This window comes from Coregonus clupeaformis, chromosome 7, assembly GCF_020615455.1.
Source record: "Coregonus clupeaformis isolate EN_2021a chromosome 7, ASM2061545v1, whole genome shotgun sequence".
Lineage (NCBI taxonomy): Eukaryota > Metazoa > Chordata > Actinopteri > Salmoniformes > Salmonidae > Coregonus > Coregonus clupeaformis.
In genome coordinates, this window is record NC_059198.1 from 71345556 (window position 1) to 71367234 (window position 21679).

General features: G+C 42.7%; 1 protein-coding gene across 4 annotated transcripts in view; it reads right to left on the reverse strand.

Moving 5' to 3' along the window:
* Window positions 1-15649, reverse strand: part of LOC121569133 (TGF-beta receptor type-1-like) — a 74554-nt gene extending 58905 nt beyond the window's left edge. For 3 of the 4 annotated variants that reach the window (XR_006001333.2, XM_041879796.2, XM_041879793.2), the window contains exon 1: window positions 15502-15649. Coding sequence is in view for 3 of the 4 variants with exons in the window: in XM_041879796.2 (XP_041735730.1) it covers window positions 15502-15571 (70 nt within the window). In the remaining variant the exon portion in view is untranslated. The remainder of the gene's footprint in view (window positions 1-15501) is intronic. The other variant, XM_041879795.2, reaches the window with a different exon arrangement.
* Between the last annotated feature and the right edge of the window lie 6030 nt (window positions 15650-21679).

Here is a 21679-nt window from a genome sequence, read left to right on the forward strand (position 1 = left end):
TCCTTGATGAAAACCTGCTCCAGAGCGCTCAAGACCCCAGACTGGGGCGAAGGTTCACCTTCCAACAGGACAGCAACCCTAAGCATACAGCCAAGACAACGCAGGAGTGCCTTCGAGACAAGTCTCTGAATGTCCTTGAGTGGCCCAACCAGAGCCCGGACTTAAACCTGATCGAACATCTCTGGAGAGACCTGAAAATAGCTGTGCAGCAACGCTACCCATCCAACCTGACAGAGCTTGAGAGGATCTGCAGAGAAGAATGGGAGAAACTCCCCAAATACAGGTGTGCCAAGCCTGTAGCGTCATACCCAAGAAGACTTGAGGCTGTAATCACTGCCAAAGGTGCTTCAACAAAGTACTGAGTAAAGGGTCTGAATACTTATGTAAATGTAATTTCAGTTTTTTATTTTTAATAAATTAGCAAACATATTTTTTCAAAAACGTATTGCTTTGTCATTATGGGGTATTGTGTGTTGATTGAGGAGGGAAAAAAACTAATTTAAATCAATTTTAGAATAAGGCTGTAACCTAACAAAATGTGGAAAAAGTCAAGGAGTCTGAATACTTTCCGAAGGCACTTTATGTACTGACATAACATGTACTTAAACAAACACACCCACACACACACAACCACACACATTACATTTTAAATGTAAGTAAATTGTAAATTATTTTGTCTGTAATGTATTTTTTGTTATGTGTTGGATCCCAGTAAGATCAGCTGTCGCCATTGGCGTCGGCTAATGGGGATCCTAATAAATCAAATAAGAAACCTGGCTTGTGTGGTCTCAATAACAACCTATAGAACAAAATGATGTGTTCAAACAGTGGGAGTTTTAACACAACCCCATTTGCTAGGTGCTTCAAGGATTCTCTAGGTGAGCTATGCTGGAGTAGTAGCAGCGAAGTACCCATTGGGGCGTGGTGGTGCGTTGCTTTACGATTCAGCCCACAGCCTGCCCTCGAGATCAGGGACACTGAGTACCGGCCCAGGCACGTCACACCTAATCTCTTATTGATGGTTTCACCAGAGGATATTTTGTCTAGTGGAAATTTAGTTTTGCATCGCCAATAAGGCAGCGTGGGCTCACTTCTACTTTCCGAAGAGAAGAAACCTAATTTATCAGCAGTGTATACTTAGAGAGGGAGCTGGCACACAGGGGACAGCCCACGGTCTCAGCGCTGTTAACTACTAGGTAGAGGGAACAACAGTCATCCACCATGCCTTAAACCCGCTAAGGCGACTGAACCAGACCATAGGCAGGTGGACTGTGTAAGAGACTTGAGGCTAAAGCATGCTGGCCTTGACCCAGAGAGAGAGTGGCTGGATACAGGCTGCCTGAGACATTAGGGCAAAAAGTAAAGAAAGTGCCCTCCGGCCCACGGGAGAAGTGAGAAGATAGGAGAAAGAGAGACAGAGGGATGATAAATGAGGGTAGGGGGTATATTTGGGGAGGCTGGCATAGTCACATCACAGTGCCAAAGAGCACGGCCAAAATGGTTTCGGGGAGGACTGCTGCCTGAGCCCCAAAGCCAAGAGACCATTTTTGGACAGGGGTCAGCAAACTGAGAAGTCTGCCAAGTGCCGAACGCCACCACCCAAATAGAGTGGACAGATGACATGAAGTGTTAGGGCAAAAACCAAAACGCTGATCTACTACATTAACATCAATGTTCCAACTGTTACTAAGAGACGGTAGGACCGATTGAAAGAACTGGCAAGTTAAATAAGATGTCTGTTGTGTGAGACAGTCCTAGCCTTCACGGAAGACAACACCCGATACAAAACACTCTTGACTTCTCTCCATCCTCAAAACGTCCAGTGTTGTGGTCCTCTGGGTAGTAGGCCTGGGGCACAGGACTGTGTGTGAGCAGACTGACAGGTGAAGTGGGCACCAGCCGTCAGGTGTCTGCACTGTGGAGCCATGACTGGTCCTGGGGCTGGTCCTAGGTAGAAGGCACTGAGGAAACGTCTGGTCTCTCCAGGTACAAATGAGATGTACTGACAGACAGCAAGGACGTTTAGGATAGGCTAGCCTAGGGCCATTCAGGTCACTCACTGTCAGAACCAAATCAAGGGATTTCTCCTCTTTCCTTCCTATGCAACACAACACTGAAAAATCATTATTCCAGATAAAGCTGAGAATGTGCGAAGTTGATCCTATTTCACACTGATAAGGGTCCATGCCTGTCAACAGCGAGCCGCAGAGGGTTAACTTGTTTCGGAGGGCGACGCCACATTTGAATGAAACAACATGCGGTCATCAAGAACCCCCCCCCCGTTAAATTTGAGCAACAAAGACCTTTGCAAATTACACTGGCATTTTGGTGAGCCATATCATGAGGAGTCATTGAAGTCCTCCAACGCCTCCAATTAACTTCATTCCATATAGGCCTAGCACAATCTGATACGACTAAATAAGCAATTGTTTAACAGCATTAGGGGGAGAGGAGAGGGGGAGAGGAGTTTGCCAAGACCAGGCTTCAAGTGCCTGCTGCACCGACGAGCCCCCAGAGAGGCTGCAAATGAAACGGACGGTAGAAAGTTTAATCTAATACCCGGTGCACAGCAAAAAGCGAGGCAAAAGACAACCGCTTCATATTTCAGAAATCAATGGCAATTGGATTTCACATCTTCGGAGACCTCTAATGCAGTAATTGAATTATCTTGCACTCAACAGCAGAGCGGCCCGTTCAATGGCTATGCAGCAGCAAAGAGAGAGAGAGCAGAGGAGATAAGAAAAAAATGATTCCTTGCTCATTTTTTTGTGGTGTATCGACTGCGCCGATCCATAGCCAGAGTGTTTTCTAGCATAAAATGGTGGGTCTTTGGTGACCCATGTATAAAGCAGATTTTGAATTTACCTGCAAATTGCAGAGAAGTTCTTTGTCAGCATTTCCTTCAGTCATTAAAGCGCAGTAAGATTTACAGTCATGAGACTAAACAAATTATAACTATAACTGTAACTCATGCAGTAAAAAAGTCACCTTGCTCTCATGGAATATTATTCCTTGACAGATGCAGTATATCATGTAAATCAAGAGCTATTGGAATGTGACCATGTCATGGGGTGTCACTGGTTACATTTTTGTCAATGGTCCACTACTGACATGCAGCCCATCTTCCAGATTGTGGCTTTAACTCTCTTTTAGGACATTCTCTTCAAGTCAGCCTAGCCTGTAATTACAGGGGTTCTTGTACCAATGCTCTTTTTTAATCTCAGGGTTCTCTTGACAATCCACTGACAGCTTTCTGCGTCATCGGCTCTGACTAGGGCTGTGGCGGTCAAGACATTTTGTCAGCCGGTTATTGTCATGCAAAAGTCTGCAGTAATTGACCGTTAATTAACATAAACAAGTTTAGCATCTCCAGGCCTCCAAGCATAAAAGCTGCATACAACCGGTGATGTCCGCATTTGGAACATCTACATTAAAAAAAAATCTATAAAACAAATACATGTAATATACACCATTACAATTAATCCATTATTTATTTTAGTCAGGTCTAAAGAAACATTATAATATGAAGAAAATGTATTTCAGAAAAACAGAATATGAGTTGGCCTACTGTATGTTATCTGGCTATGCGCCATGCCATAGGCTGTAGGCTTGTTCATTTGGCTGACAAGGTATGCTTATAAGTCCTGTGACATTATTTTATATTATTTTTATAGTAAGAAGAATATAATTGAACTTAGCTGAATAAAATAAAAAGGATATCTTTCCCATTCCGGACCGAGTGTGCACACATATTAAGTGGCTATGTTGAGCGTAAAAGTGATCATTTGAAACAGGTCATATATGCTAGATTTAGAGTTATTTGGCAACTTTAGTTGGGAATTATAAAAACCTTAGACTGTCTTAGAAATGAAAACATATATGGGCTGCATGATTTGAGAAAGTCGAGAAAAAATAAGCATGCGCTCTATTCCTTGCCTCAGGCTGCACAGCGGTTCTCTCATCAAGTGATCATATTTTCACCCATCACTTGCTGACCAAACCGCTTGCGTCGCGTGCGCTGCAAAATACATTTACACATACATGTTATTCAATCATTGCACCCACACTGCTCGCGTGCGTCTGCATAGCCAGTCGCTAAAATAGAACTTGGTTCTATTTGTGACGCTTGACGCGCTGAAAGTCCCGCCTCTCCCATCTCCTCATTGGTTTTTAGGAGCATATACCCACGTGGCTGATTGAAAGATAAACTGAGGTCCACACTCCAGTCCAGTTGGTGGTGGTAATGCATCTTAATGTTGGTTGCCAACCGCCATATAAAGTCCAAAGAAGAAGAAGCCTGAACTCTGTTTACCATTTTATCTGTGGATTCATTGTCGGAGTAGAGGACCTTGTGCATTTCAGGTAAAATAACAACCCAATGTTTATATCCCAGGACAAATTAGCTAGCAACAGCAAGCTAGCTAGCTAAATTGCCATACATGTTTAATGCTTTTCGACCTGTTGGTTCAGAGTTTGTTTTGATATTTCAACCTGCATGTCCTGATCGCGTCTGGTGTGGGTGGAAAAAATCAACACGCACGTGCGTACGGTCAGCATGTCAGACTATTCTCAATTTAATCTTGTCTTTAATAGTATATAAAATTAGTTTAGATTGAGAATGGCACATTATCAAATGAGCAGGAGGGAAAACAAATGTCATCCGTAGGCTATGCACTCAAATAGCAAATGGAGGCTGCACGTTTTCCAACTTGTCCGTTTTTCAATGATGCAGGGTAGGCTACTTCGGTTTTATAATGGAACTGTGTTTACTTAATATGAGCAGCTGAGAAATAAATAAGAACACTTATTCCACGCATCAACCACTGTTTGAGGAGCATGCTCTCGCTGCGCGACAGGTGATATTCCGTATTCCATGGGCTCTCCAACCCTGTTCCTGCAGCTACCCAGTGCTTAATTTGGGAAAACAAGTGAAATCTGTTCGGGAACATCAATAGTAACATGTTTTCGTAACTTATTTCAATAGTAACGTAACTTATTTCACTAAACTGTTGACAGCCCCTCTGCACGCTCGAGAAAGGAATAAAGGAGAGAGAGGAGTAGATGGAAATGCATGGTGGTGAAAAATATTCTGTATAGCTAAAGGTAATGTGTCACCCAATTAAAATGACTAGGCTGGTGGATAGAAATGTTGGAGCGTAGCATAAGGTAAATCATGCAATCCAGTATGCATAATACAGTCCACAAAGGCCTCTAATTTGTTTTACTTTGGAGTATAGGCTACACCAATTATTTGGGAGGGGTGGGGGCTTGTGCTCATAAACCTTTGCGTATGCATAAGCTCAAATATGCATATGGCTGTTTTTTATTAATCATCCCCTTAGAAAGCACTGTCCATTTCGTTGTGTTAGACTTTGAAACAACATCCACAACAACCATGTTTTACACTCCGTTTCAACCTGTTGTTGAACTTCTTTCTTCAAATTGATCATCACAGCGAGGTGAGTTTTAAAAGCACGATACTGTTTTGATAAGTGTTTGATGTGATTTTCAATTGCATTTGTATTGATGTCAGACTGGTTAGAGGGACAATAGAACCTTGAGTACCAGGCCATTAGGACCTGATGGTTGTTAGCAAGTTGGGTACTACCAACGCATGTCCAGAGTGCATAAGAGGAGATTACCGTGACTCAACGGTCACGTGGAATTTTACTGCAGTCATGACTGCCGGTGTGGATGTAATATGGTCACCGCACCAGCCCTAGCGCCGACCAACCTGGTCAGGCATCAGCCCTCTGCTGCTGAGAGCACCAAGACAGATCTAGCTATCAAGATAAACACTGAAGTTATACATAGCCTACTTTACTTCAGCTCACTATTCTTGAAACATGTTCACCTGGGGTTGAGAGTTCTCTCCGGCTAATGAGTGTCATAACTACAAGGAGATTCAGCAATGTTTGGAGAGGCCTAAAAAAAAACATGACAAGATTACAGGCAGAAGTGTTTCTTTGCATGGGAGATTAGGCTCCAATGAACTGAAGCGCTGGTCTTTTGAGCTCACAAACCTTTTAAGCACTTTGAAATACAAATGTCTTCTACATGCCGGTGGGAAAGGAGACTGTCATTTCACCACAAAACAACTAGGCTATATTTTGTGGCGGAATCATAGCAAAAGCACTTCGCACTAGATGCTTGAATAAAATGTTCCTATTCTAACGCCATGGGTTTTCATCATCACCTATAAACACTTCAAAACGCATCTCCTGTAAAATATAATTTGAACAATTCTTACTGTGTGCAAAGCTAAGTCAAGTAGCCATATGCATTTTGAATACTGGACTGTGCCCCCTGCAGTCGCCGTATTGTAGGGAGGGAAGCGCAAGGTGTTTGGTTTTAGGGTGCCCTGTACTTCCTCCTTCAAATAAATAATTAGGCTACACTAATTACTCTCCTTGGTGTAATCGTGTGGGTTAAAACAACAGCAAACAAAGCATCAGTCTTCGCACAAATGTAGTTACATATATTCAAGTTAAAATCGGCAGCCAAATGACCGCGGTCACCGTCATAACCGTTCAAATAGCAACAAAATAATGATGTTTTCTCCTCGCCATGTGCTGCTGCAGGGATGGGAGTGTTGCCTAGGCAACCGAAGACTTGTTTTCTACAACACCTTGCTTGTTTCAGCAAGGAGCAACAAAGTTATCACGTTGTAGAGTCCATGTAACAGCAGAAACGGACTCAATCACACGAATGCCTGTTCAGCTGTTCGTTCCACACACACTGTCTGACTGTTGTTATATTTTCATGACGTCTTCATCCATAACTGTCGGTTATACTGTAATTGTGCCAGCCCTACTGGTATGAGCATAAGCTTAGGTTACACACCTGTCGATAGTAAGGCTAAACCTGAGGGCAAGATAAAACGCATTTGGAGATCGGAGAGGGTGTGTCGCGTGTGGAGCGATGGGTCAGCATGCTACACACAATGTGACTAATGTTTGAGTATCACACTCGTTGCCAAATCGGTGCGAACTCAATTCACCTCATCCTCTCTGCGCTACTATGTAAATTGTCTTAGTCGCTGCTGTTCCTTAAAAACACACACACACACACACACACACACACAGGCTAATGTAACCTGCTTTGATCCATAGCTTAGCTTGTGGCTGGGGTATGTGTGCTTTGCCTCACCCAGCCAGCCTTCGGGTAGCCCAGCTCAAATAAAAACATAAACAACAGGTGTAGACTAACAGTGAAATGCTTACTTACGGCCCCTTCCCAACAACGCACACAGAAAAATAGAAAAATAATACGAGGAATAAATTACACAATGAGTAACAATAACTTTGCTATATACACGGGGTACCAGCACCGAGTTGATGTGCAGCGGTACGAGGTAACTGTTAGATTAATTTGTATTTTAAGAATAATGACTAAAGGATTTCACCCCAAATACAGTATAAATGTGTGAACTGTGTTAGAATTATAATGTATTGTCAACCTACTAACAGAGGGGGGCGGGACTAAACATTCCAGGGTGAAGGGGACTGAGGAAACGGGTTACAGGGGGCCTCCTAGAGGTGGGCGGAGCAGGGTGCCTTTGTGTGTCGAGGTATAAAACAGGAGTGTATGTGTTTTGGGCGCCAGAGCTCTCCATGAATAAAGCTACAGATAATCCTTGTGGGTTGTGGACCTTCAAGCTTAGGTTGAATTAGAGATAGAAATTCTCGTAACAGTAACTGAGGTAGATATGTACAGTGAGGGAAAAAAGTATTTGATCCTCTGCTGATTTTGTACGTTTGCCCACTGACAAAGAAATGGTCTATAATTTTAATGGTAGATTTATTTGAACAGTGAGAGACAGAATAAACAAAGAAATCCAGAAAAACGCATGTCAAAAATCTTATGAATTGATTTGCATTTTAATGAGGGAAATAAGTATTTGACCCCTCTGCAAAACATGACTTAGTACTTGGTGGCAAAACCCTTGTTGGCAATCACAGAGGTCAGACGTTTCTTGTAGTTGGCCACCAGGTTTGCACACATCTCAGGAGGGATTTTGTCCCACTCCTCTTTGCAGATCTTCTCCAAGTCATTAAGGTTTCGAGCCTGACGTTTGGCAACTCGAACCTTCAGCTCCCTCCACAGATTTTCTATGGGATTAAGGTCTGGAGACTGGCTAGGCCACTCCAGGTCCTTAATGTGCTTCTTCTTGAGCCACTCCTTTGTTGCCTTGGCCGTGTGTTTTGGGTCATTGTCATGCTAGAATACCCATCCACGACCCATTTTCAATGCCCTGGCTGAGGGAAGGAGGTTCTCACCCAAGATTTGACGGTACATGGCCCCGTCCATCGTCCCTTTGATGAGGTGAAGTTGTCCTGTCCCCTTAGCAGAAAAACACCTCCAAAGCATAATGTTTCCACCTCCATGTTTGACGGTGGGGATGGTGTTCTTGTGGTCATAGGCAGCATTACTCCCCCTCCAAACACGCCGAATTGAGTTGATGCCAAAGACCTCGATTTTTTCATCTCATCTGACCACAACACTTTCACCCAGTTCTCCTGTGAATCATTCAGATGTTCATTGGCAAACTTCAGACGGGCCTGTATATGTGCTTTCTTGAGCAGGGGGACCTTGCGGGCGCTGCAGGATTTCAGTCCTTCACGGCATAGTGTGTTACCAATTGTTTTCTTGGTGACTATGGTCCCAGCTGCCTTGAGATCATTGACAAGATCCTCCCGTGTAGTTCTGGGCTGATTCCTCAACGTTCTCATGATCATTGCAACTCCACGAGGAGAGATCTTGCATGGAGCCCCAGGCCGAGGGAGATTGACAGTTATTTTGTGTTTCTTCCATTTGCGAATACTCACACCAACTGTTGTCACCTTCTCACCAAGCTGCTTGGCGATGGTCTTGTAGCCCATTCCAGCCTTGTGTAGGTCTTTAATCTTGTCCCTGATATCCTTGGAGAGCTCCTTGGTCTTGGCCATGGTGGAGAGTTTGGAATCTGATTGATTGATTGCTTCTGTGGACAGGTCTTTTATACAGTTAACAAAATGAGATTAGGAGCACTCCCTTTAAGAGTGTGCTCCTAATCTCAGCTCGTTACCTGTATAAAAGATACCCGGGAGCCAGAAATCTTTCTGATTGAGAGGGGGTGAAATACTTATTTCCCTCATTAAAATGCAAATCAATTTATAACATTTTTGACATGCGTTTTTCTGGATTTTTTTGTTGTTATTCTGTCTCTCACTGTTCAAATAAACCTACCATTAAAATTATAGACTGATCATTTCTTTGTCAGTGGGCAAAAATACAAAATCAGCAGGGGATCAAATACTTTTTTCCCTCACTGTAAATATGGGTAAAGTGACTAGGCAACAGGATAGATAATAAGCAGTAGCAACTAATTCCCTAGGCCAGGTGGAGAGGAGTGGCAGAGGGTGAAGAGGGGGGGTGTGGTGCGAAGTCACGTGGGTCTATCATCAATGCTACCCCTCACTCCAGCTCGCGCTCACCTTCATGCACAATCAAATTAATTACTCCCGTCTCCTGGCAACTGCAATCCCTGTAGGCTCCCCGTACAGCGTTACCTTGAAAGGTGGTGTGGCACAGCATGTAGGTATCACGTGGAGTAAAGGGTGCACACACGCATCTGGCAAGAGTACATATACACACAAGTATACAGGCTGCACGTTCCCCTGCCCCCACTAATTTCCTTAGAAAATCAGCCAGTTTGTTCTTTCCCCTTATTCAGCGAACACTGCTCTCCAGGGTCATTTCCATAGGTCACGGCCTGCCCCGCTCCCCGGCCCTCCCCCCGTCACCTCCATTATGGCAGGGCTTTTGTCCAGACCAGATGTGGGGATGGGTGAGGTGGACCGTCCTCTCAGACCATCGCCACACAGACCAGAACCTCCCCCTGCAGCCTCACGGACAAATACACAGCTTTGTCTGGCTGCTTAAGCAGAAACAAACGCACAAGCTTAGGGTGTAGGACTCTCAAAAAGGAACTGGAGGCAAAAGGGAGCGTTTAAGCACATCCGTTAGTTCTCTCAATTAGACCTACGTGTCACAACAAATGGGTTATATGATCATTTACGAATATTATTCTTAGTAGGTTAAAACAGCAAGTCAAAATAAAAAGTCAAACGCCGTTTTTCACAGATGCATCGAGGGAGCAGTGAGTTTAAATACAGTTAACGGCCAATTCCCAGCAAGCAGACATTCAACATAAACATGAGAATGGCTGAACGAGTCCTCTTATGAATATGCATCAGGTTGATTTAAGAGAAAGCGTCTCCCGTTGATGCAAGCTGTTCGGCAGAGACCTTCAGCTCTACCAGCTCAGATGCTTCACTGACTCACTGGGATGTGACAGTCGGTTACCAATGAATGTTTTCGCAAAATAGCCCACAAAATACCTCAAGGTAGTAGGATCTGCATAATGAATAAAAAAAAAAAACACAATTGGCCTTGAATTTAAAAAATAACTGGTTTAGATGGGTTTGTTGCTGCTGCGGCTTACTCGATTTGGTGACATTTTACAACTAGCAGGTAAGGGCTACAAGTCTGAGCATGGAGCTTAAAGGCTTTAATCACAGCAATAACATTTGACAGCAAAATACACAATTATCTAGTTTCATTAAGAGATTGGACAATGTCTTAAATGTGTTTAAAAAGCATAATTGCTGCATAAATGGTTGAACACATTCATCCGAACAATGTGTAAAAAAGGCCTACTTTTCAACTATCAATACTGCAATGGGTTTGTGGGCGACCATATCTTGTACAATAGCCTACAACAGTGTTCAAGATATATACACAAGCCTGCAAGGCCTCTTCACAGCCATTTGAAAAGTCTGTTTGTGTATGCCTGGCCTGCCCATGGCATTTCTGCTGATGTTTGCTACTATCCTGACGTGTTAATTAGACTTCATACGGCAAAGGAGCAATAAGAGTCGCACAGCGAGTACCAGTCAATGCTGAAGTGCTAACTTTTTCGTCCCTCTCTTTGCCGGAGGCTGTACTAATTGCTGGTGTGTCAGAGCACAAGACTAAGTGTTCTTTATAAATACCCAGCGAACCAAGCCTTCTTGGAGGCACAGGGAGGAGTCGTAAACCTGCCGTATGAAAATGTATGCACTCACTAACTGTAAGTCGCTCTGGATAAGAGCGTCTGCTAAATGACAAATGTAAATCACACACAAGCGAGTGCCCAAGTTACCATTGTAATGGTCTGTTCCTTAAAGCAGTGGTTCCCAAACTGGGGGCACGCCCCTCTAGGGTTTTATCTGCACCTCATGACAAAATGGGTAGAATTGCAGGAAATAATCTTTAAACCTGAAAAATGTTCTCTCCGCCAACAAGAGGAGTGTGAACAGTTTGTGTCATGAACAGTGCTTGTGCTCATGGGATGTTCCCCAATCCTGGAAGGGGGGCCTGAGTGAAAGTTTGGAAAGCCCACCTTAAAGTGCCAGCTGAAAACATTTCTCACCTAATGATTGTGCTTCATTGAGCATGGATCACTCCCAAAAACGTTTATTCATGACCTTTTAATCAATGTTCTCCTAGATGTATTTGTGTGCTTCTACATTTGTACTTAGGAGCACATCATGTACTCCTTGTACAGCATTGTGTCAGGTCAGGCACTTTGTTGATTCTTGATGTTCAGTTGTAGAACTGTTTATCTGTTTTTACTATTGTATCAAAATTATTAATTTTAACATTCATTGGTTAAAATACACAGGTAACAAAAATGAATTGAAGCAATATACCCCATTACTTCTTACTAGTAATAAATGTATTGTTTTTGAAACGACAAGAAAATAATATTTTGGCTGGAAAATGAAATTCTACCAGCCACTTTTTTATCAACCTGCCACAGTGGCTGGTGGACCAAAATGTTGATTTCCCACCCTGGCCATTAGGCTAACCAAATGGCTGTTGCCACACACTGGACTGGACACACATTCTTCTGTGGAGCCTCCACACAGAGGTTACTGCAGGGCAGAAACACACAGACTGACGAAAGTTGAAGAAACCCGGAGACAAAATAATTATGCTACAACACTGCTAGTGGTGAGACAAGGCAGGTGAGGCAGATGAGTACGATAAACATTGAACTACTCAGTGCGGTGGAGCTACTGTTTCATGTGGCTATGTACACAGTTGACCGTTTCTGAAATTGAGGGAACGGGTTGGTTTTAATCCAGGACGGGAGGCCATTAAGGACATAAAGGACATAAAAGCAATGCATAGAGTTGCTTGATACGAGTATCTGTAGAGCAATTGGGGGAGAGAAAGGTAGTAACAGATTAATAGGGATTACAAAAACAGGTAGGCCTAGACTATATCCAACGGAAATGCGTGAGGAGAAGGCTCAATGTACTTCCTTCCTGGCAGAATTGCTAGAGCATTTTAACTGAAAAAGAATGCTCACAGCTCCCTCAACATTTATTCAAAACCTGTAAGCCTAAACGCAGGCAATTGGAGGGATAAGAAAGTAGAAAAACAACTAAACCAAAAGCCCAGCACATCATAGGGCTGTCTATCACTCTGTTCTTTAAAAAGCCACAATCCCAGCAGAATTCTCGATGCCGCTGAAAGTGGGGCCGTTTGAACGCATCACTGCCCCTGAATCCAATCACAGCTGGCACAAAGACAACTTCTCATATTAGTTGTGGTTCCTTAAGCCAGGACAACAGGCAGTCTCGGATGCTTCAGATTCCTCTGACCAAAAGGCAGCGTTACTGTATTGACCGTAGCAAACACCCCTCTTTGACTAGTGGGGGGAGCTCACTGTTCGTGGGCCTTGTAATTGTCCATAGAGGTTCAGAGAAGAGGGAAAGGGGAAAAAGGTTATGATGTGACAGAGCTTCATAAGTCTTGCTCTGTGTCATTCGAAGCCTGGAGTTGATCCCCCACTTGATATTCTGACGCAGCGTGGACATGGTAACACAGGCAGTTAGAGCTTTTGATGTAGTCTTATTTTCAGACATGGCACCCCAGAGATGTCACTTAAACTAAGCTGCACATCTTTTTATTTCCCTGACGAAAATGTGCTGTTTTCTTGCACCGTCTGCAGGGAGCAAGCAATGCAAGTTTTATGCAGATCCAAAATGAAAAGGGGGCTCCGGCGCACAGAATTCTGTGAGCGTGTTGAGCACCATGGGAGCTCTGTGCTGGACAGTAATGAGGTTTGCAAAAGGTCACCGGAGGATGCAAAGGTCAAACACCAGCTGTCTCCACAGATGATGTGAAATGAACTGCTTGTGACTAACATCCCATCCAATGTAGCTACAAATGTATCTAAAATAAAGGTGATGGAATTGTAGTCTGTTTAGAGAGGTCCCATGATGTAAACAGCATGGGTAGGAGGACCAATCTGATTGACAATTGATGGATTATTGTCTGACTTCAGAGAGTCATAGATGTTACCGACAGCATGTATGTGAGCACTAGGCTACTATCCACAACAAGCCGAAGGACATGTACAATTATAGTGTGTGCATTTACATGAACTATTTCATATCTGGTCTGTCTTGAAGCTGTGAATTATTGATGACAGCGGTGACGGCATCAAATATTCTGGGGTGTGGAAGTGAGGATTCATCCCCTATCTTACACAAAAACACTTCCACAAAATGCACAGATAGCCTAATGCTAAGCTTCTTATGGGTGTAGAAAAAACAAACAGAAGTCCAACACCTTCAATTAGAGTAAGTGGTCTGCTCCTTTAGCAGTGGCATTATACGCGTCAAGGTTATTGATTTCATTACATTCTGATGCAAATTATCCTGCCTCCTTTCAGCTCCCATGTCACCAGAGCATGTCAGTGGTATTTCAAAAAAATTGACAAATCCTCTGCAGGTCGACATACCAATTGAGTATTAATAAGGTTATTTAAGGTCACAGGATAAACATATCAGAACCTTTTACCTCAATGGTTCTCTTTACATCATCAAGATACAACCACTGTGATCTGAGATGTATTCATGCTTGCATCGACTCTCCCTCCATCCACACAAAGGAATATTGTGAGGTTCCAAACCAGCAGAATCATTCTATATTCTTGTAAAAATGTAATAATGAATGAAGTAAGTTTGTGGTAATCACAGGTTGACTTTCATACAAAGAACAGTCGTTTTTTCAACAAAGCAGCAAAAACGATATTTAGGATGAAGGAAATCAAGAGTCTCGTGAAACATGTAAAGCGTGAATACATGCTGTCAGCCATATAGCCGTCATGAAATGTACAATAATCGACATTAGGGATATAGAAAGCATAGACATGGGTGTTAAAGTCTTTGTTATTGTGGGTTGTCTCGCGATGTTCAATTAGCTGGTTGGCAAATGTTGCAAGATAGCTGCCCAGCACACTAGCTATAGTTGTAGCTCAGTTTGTCTAGAATTTCGAGCAAAATTCATAAAACTGATCAACAAATTGAAATAGATTAGCTGTTACACATATGTTTGGTGAAGTACATTTACCTTATATTAGCTATCTTTGGGGTGTCCGAGTAACCTTTGCGCCACATGTTGCTAGCAATCGCTTACTGCTTCGTTCTTTGTGTGTCAAGAAAAGAGTGGCTATTTTGTATCATCACGAGTGAGATGAAAGTCAAATGGAACGAGCAAATGGAACAAAATGTTGCAAGTTCAGCTCTCAGCAAAGCTCACACGAGAGCAACTTCGTACAAATGAGCATGACTTTAAATAGCCCCTTGATCGGTCACTAGCATTAGCTAGCTTGCTTTTAACTTAACTGTCAACACCTTTGAAACCGTAGCTATCTGTTTTACAAGAAAGGCACGAGTAACTAGCGAATGCATACTGTAGCAACAATAAAAGACAAGCTAAATAGAAGATGAGTTATAGCCAACTGGAAAGCTACACTATAGCTAGGTTTCAAATTAAACCAAATCCATCTCTTCTCTGTTGACTGAACAAGTATTTGTAGATATCTAACGGGAATCCTCCCTCAAAATAGACAGCTAGTTAGCTAACGTAGTAGCTGCGACTATTTAGTTACACGGACACAAATGCAAAACATAGCCTCATGGCAGGACTGTCCAGGCCATGGCTTTCTTCAGCACGCAGTACATTCCTCTGTCCGTGTCCAGCACAATAAATTAATGATTAAGGCCGATAACACAAACAGCTGTGCAGGATGCCAACTTTGTATTTTCTCAAATGAGAAATACTATCTAACTTAAATCAGTCAAAGCTCGAGCACAGCAGGTTGCAAATGACTTGACCAGAGTGTATCCCGCTTTGATCCTGGACTAAAGCCGAAGCCCTCCGAGGTGCATGAGACATTTAGCTCTTTCCTCTTGTTCTCTTTTTTTTCGCATACATTCTCTAAACAATAAACATTCCAATGACAGCGCAGCTTGCTTTGACCTGCGCCATCTTTGAAAGAGTCTTAGGCTGGCGCTTCTTGAAACAAAGAGCAACAACGGACGCCCCGAAATCAAACTTCGTGGCCAGAACATATTGGAGGAAAAAAACAATTGGCAGGACATAGCCTCGCTCACTTACCATCATTTTCTTCAATCCTAGTCCCAATGGACAGGACTATTAACACGAGACAACGGTTTATTGCATTCATCGTGGTTCAGACTTACTCCAGACTGCCTGTCTCAACTTCTGTCGATATTCCGTGGTTGAGAAAAAACTGTCTGATTGGCTGGGACCGCTACCACACTCCGCCCAGACCATGCAAGCCTTCTCGTGCGGTGGTAAACATTTACTGACAATTCATAGAATTCTCCATTTAATATTTTTTTTGCGACTGAGTTTTATTAAATCATTTCAAACTAACTAAATTAACCGATACGGTGTAGTTTATACAAGCCTATCGCATCAAGTTTTACAACTTGCTTGTCTTTATAGGCAAAAAGCACTTATGGTGAAATTAAAATGACTAAATGAGGCCTACAGCAGGATAGGCTTATTGTGTCAATTTGAGTAATGTTAAGCATGAACATGTCATGAATAGACAGGGTTGTGGCCAATACTTCTTTGAATAAACCAAATATAGAACTGAAACACTGACTTGGCAATCCACTCATCAAAACCATGTTGTTCATTAAAAAAATACTATGACATTTGGATAATTGGAGTACATTCATGAATCATGCTCTATAATGGGTTTGATCAATTAGTCGTGAGGACACACAAGAACTCTAGGGACAGTTTTCTGAGAAAAGATTCATAACTCTTGTTATCTAAAAGCATAATTATGTGCGCTACCAAAACAATAAGCAATTATTGTTTCAGTATGGACAGATCAGAGTCTATTATGTTTAATATTGAAGTAATCATTACTCTATGCAAATCATGAAAAGCGAAAAAGACCTAACAGACAGACCATAGTCACTTTGTGGCTGTATGTGCATTCATTAGAACAGACAGAAAGCTGAAAATAAGCATTATGACTTCAGAAACCATTGGCCTGAGAACATGTTACACTGTCACTGGAAACATATGCTCTCCAATTACATGAACAATGGGCCAACATTGAGGGTGCTGTCCTCAAAGACAATGACATTAGCTCTGGCCTCAGATGTGAGTGGCTGTTTTTGTGTCTGGCTGGACACCCCCCCCACCCTTCACACACACACACACACACACACACACACACACACACACACACACACACACACACACACACACACACACACACACTCTCAGGCTGCACCCCTCTACAGGACAAAGCCCCTGACCTCCCCTCCCGTACCTGTGGTTGGTGAAAGAGATTAATGATGGTCCATTGTTTGATCTCTGTCTGAGCCTTGTGTACCTTGAATACTCAGTGCCACCCATCCCCCCACAGACGCATACATTAACCCCCTCCTAAAAAAGAAGCAAACAAAGGGGAATCGACGTGAAAACGCTGGTCTTTGGATATTACGACAGCCGGCAGGCCAGTGTTTGCCCAACAGAGAGAGAGCAGAGAGGACTGTGTACCCTCCTTGAGTCATCTAACCAGAAACAGCCCAGGCTCTGGTGGCAGGAATGGTGTGGTGCCAGCACAGGCCAGGAATGGTTGGGTGCCTTTATCTGCCAATCCTATTTTTGGTGGGGGTGACCTGGTCCCCAAAAATCCCCCCCATGCACCGCCATTTGGATTTTGTCCACTGTGGTATGTTATCCGCTTAGGCAATATTACAGTATATACTAGAGTATTTAATTTGCATATACCCTGCCCATTCCCCTTCCCCATATCCCAATTTGTGCCACCCATAAGTGAGGAACCTATATGCCAAGGATAGACCATTTATTGTGTTCCCTACAGGTCATAGAAAAGAGCAGAAGTGCAGAACTTTCCATTGAGACCCTCCCACCTACCCACCTACCCACCTACCACCTACCTACCTACCTACCTACCTACCTACCTACCTACCTACCTACCTACCTACAGTTGAAGTCGGAGGTTTACATACACTTAGGTTGGAGTCATTAAAACTCGTTTTTCAACCACTCCACACATTTCTTGTTAACAAACTATAGTTTTGGCAAGTCGGTTAGGACATCTACTTTGTGCATGACACAAGTAATTTTTCCAACAATTGTTTTTCAGATTATTTCACTTAGAATTCACTGTATCACAATTCCAGTGGGTCAGAAGTTTACATACACTAAGTTGACTGTGCCTTTAAACAGCTTGGAAAATTCCAGAAAATGATGTCATGGCTTTAGAAACTTCTGATAGGCTAATTGACATAATTTGAGTCAATTGGAGGTGTACCTGTGAATGTATTTCAAGGCCTACCTTCAAACTCAGTGCCTCTTTGCTTGACATCATGGGAAAATCGAAATAGGTGGGAGCAATTTCCAAACGCCTGAAGGTATCATGTTCATCTGTACAAACAATAGTACGCAAGTATAAACACCATGGGACCACGCAGCCGTCATAGCGCTCAGGAAGGAGATGCGTTCTGTCTCCTAGAGATGAACGTACTTTGGTGAGAAAAGTGCAAATCAATCCCAGAACAACAGCAAAGGACCTTGTGAGGATACTGGAGGAAACAGGTACAAAAGTAACTATATCCACAGTAAAACGAGTCCTATATCGACATAACCTGAAAGGCCGCTCAGCAAGGAAGAAGCCGCTGCTCCAAAACCGCCATAAAAAAGCCAGACTATGGTTTGCAACTGCACATGGGGATAAAATATCGTACTTTTTGGAGAAATGTCCTCTGGTCTGATGAAACAAAAATAGAACTGTTTGGCCATAATGACCATCGTTATGTTTGGAGGAAAAATGGAGCAGCTTGCAAGCCGAAGAACACCATCCCAACCGTGAAGCACAGGGGTGGCAGCATCATGCTGTGGGGGTGCTTTGCTGCAGGAGGGACTGGTGCACTTCACAAAATAGATGGCATCATGAGGAAGTAAAATTATGTGGATATATTGAAGCAACATCTCAAGACATCATGTCTTCCTGATATCAGTCAGGAAGTTAAAGCTTGGTCGCATATGGGTCTTCCAAATGGACAATGACCCCAAGCATACTTCCAAAGTTGTGGCAAAATGGCTTAAGGACAACAAAGTCAAGGTATTGGAGTGGCCATCACAAAGCCCTGACCTCAATCCTATAGAAAATGTGTGGGCAGAACTGAAAAAGCGTGTGCGAGCAAGGAGGCCTACAAACCTGATTCAGTTACACCAGCTCTGTCAGGAGGAATGGGCCAAAATTCAGCCAATTTATTGTGGGAAGCTTGTGGAAGGCTACCCGAAACGTTTGACCCAAGTTAAACAATTAAAAGGCAATGCTACCAAATACTAATTGAGTGTTTGTAAACTTCTGACCCACTGGGAATGTGATGAAAGAAATAAAAGCTGAAATAAATAATTCTCTCTACTATTATTCTGACATTTCACATTCTTAAAATAAAGTGGTGATCCTAACTGACCTAAGACAGGGACTTTTTACTAGGATTAAATGTCAGGAATTGTGAAAAACAGAGTTTAAATGTATTTGGCTAAGTTGTATGTAAACTTCCGACTGTACCTACCGGTTATGGAACATGAATATTTTGTCCAGTAGATTTCATCAAGAAGTAAGCCCCACTGCTATGTCAAAGGTAATAAAACCAAAACACTATAGTAAATACTGCAGTAATGTCTGCAAAAAAATGGTAAATACTACACTATACTACAATCATGTCCACAACACTACAGTAAATACTACAGTATTCTCTGCAAAAATACTCTGTAAAAACACTACAGTGAATACTATAGAATTTATACCACAGTATACTATAGTAATTTTTCTTTTGGATAAAAAAAATAGACACATTTGAAGCTCATGATTGTGTCTCATAAATAACTAAGAGGGTTGTTATCCATATTGCACATTGGTGTGCAGACCAAGATACAGCAAGTTTTTCCAGAGTTCCTTTTGGAAAGAGCACACTAAAGTTATCAAATAAACCAACAGTGGAGCTTATCATTGAGATTCACCTTTGATGAAAAGTGGTGCGCGTTTGTTCCCTGCCTCAGGAACAGCTAGGTTACTTGCTCATCTGCTGAGGGAGAACGAAGCTGAAAGCCTGCAGATTTACTGTACCTAACGCTAACGCAGCTACATCAATACAAATACAATACGGCACACTCACTTTGATATTATTCATCACACATCGGTGTCTTATTTCCGCAACACATCGTTTGTTGTGAGGCCTTACAAAGAAGAAGCCCTGGAGGGGTAATTGTATTATCCCTTTTTGTTTAAAAAAATGTTCCTCCCCAATCCCTAATTTGCATTTTCCTCCTATTTTTTTTTTGCAGCCTTTTGATTTGTGTTAGTTTGACAGTGGAGAGAGTGAGAGAGAGAGACTGGCCCCATTTTTATAATCTATTAAAATTTATCCAAGGAGGTATCCAAAGGCAGATTCGACTGCTGCTACTTTTTCATTAGAACACAGGAAAGGGATTGCATCAACACTTTGAGTCACAAAGGCAATTAAGCCGAGAAGATAACGTCATCCTTATAATTGAGCAGCTCCCATGGTTTGATTTTGTTTTGATTTTGTTTTTGCTTCTCTTGAGAAACTATGTTAGGGTTGATTAGAAATAGCCTCATACACCCAAGTCTCTGTATCTAGTCATACAGTGCCCTCCACCCAAGTCTCTGTATCTAGTCATACAGTGCCCTCCACCCAAGTCTCTGTATCTAGTCATACAGTGCCCTCCACCCAAGTCTCTGTATCTAGTCATACAGTGCCCTCCACCCAAGTCTCTGTATCTAGTCATACAGTGCCCTCCACCCAAGTCTCTGTATCTAGTCATACAGTGCCCTCCACCCAAGTCTCTGTATCTAGTCATACAGTGCCCTCCACCCAAGTCTCTGTATCTAGTATCTGGCTCAGTTTGAAGTGGTTAACGCAACTCTTCGCTTTGAAAGGAAACCAACTGCACCTCATGTCCTAGCTTTGTCCCGCAACTACCCATTAAAATTAATGCCATCTGTAAAATTAAAAGTCAAAGTCAAAATTGATCATATAAATGTTAATTTAAATGGCTAGTTGTGGGACGAAACTACACATGGCCATGTAAATAGGAGGAACAGATAGGTGGAGGTGCAAATTAGCAATGTGTTGACTCAAGCTGGTGGAGCACTGATAACAGTCTCTCTCTGTCAGGAAGGAAGAATGGAAGGAAGGAAGGGTGCTTTTTCAGAGTATTCAAACGTGACCTGTGTCTCCTTTTCTTTCTGTGACAATGCGTGGCGATAATGTGGCAATTTAAAGGGGCACACTTTTACATTTGAGTGAGAGAGAGGGAGAGGAACAAACAGGGCCAGGTGGTGATGGGAAGGGGGGATCTCAGGAGTGAGTGACAGGTGTAAATATTAATCCGGTCCTCACAGCCTACAGTCCTCTTTCACTCTCTTTCACTAATGATGTGGGGCTGGGCGCACAGATGGCTCCCAAGCAGGATCCTGGATATACTTGCCTGAACAGCTGGTGACTTCCCATTTACCACTTAAAGAGGGGCCTGCCACCACCACCGTGTCTCCAACCTGTCACCTGTAAACCAAAGACACTGTGGCATTCTGTGGAGTATAATCAACACAGGAGCCATTTAAAAGAACACTAGTAAACCCTGACTCACTCTCTCTGTTTAAAAAAATTATAATTTCTGCCATGAAATTGAATGTGTTGGTGTTTACTTATTTGGAGAGTGTTATGGCCTCATATAAACCAGGGTTGGAACATTTTGTTTGGAGCTACACTACCAGTCAAAAGTTTGGACACACCTACTCATTCAATGGTTTTTCTTTATTTTTTTACAATAGTTTACATTGTAGAATAATAGGGAAGAAATCTAAACTATGGAAATAACACAAATGGAATCATGTAGTAACCAAAAAAGTGTTAAACAAATCAAAATATATTTTATATTTGAGATTCATCAAATAGCCACCCTTTGCCTTGATGACAGCTTTGCACACTCTTAGCATTCTCTCAACCAGCTTCACCTGGAATGCTTTTCCAACAGTCTTTAAGGAGTTCCCACTCTGCCGTCCGACTCATCCCAAACCATCTCAATTGGGTTGAGGTCGGGGGATTGTGGAGGCCAGGTCATCTGATGCAGCACTCCATCACTCTCCTTCTTGGTAAAATAGCCCTTACACAGCCTGGAGGTGTGTTGGGTCATTGTCCTGTTGAAAAACAAATGATAGTCCCACTAAGCCCAAACCAGATGGGAT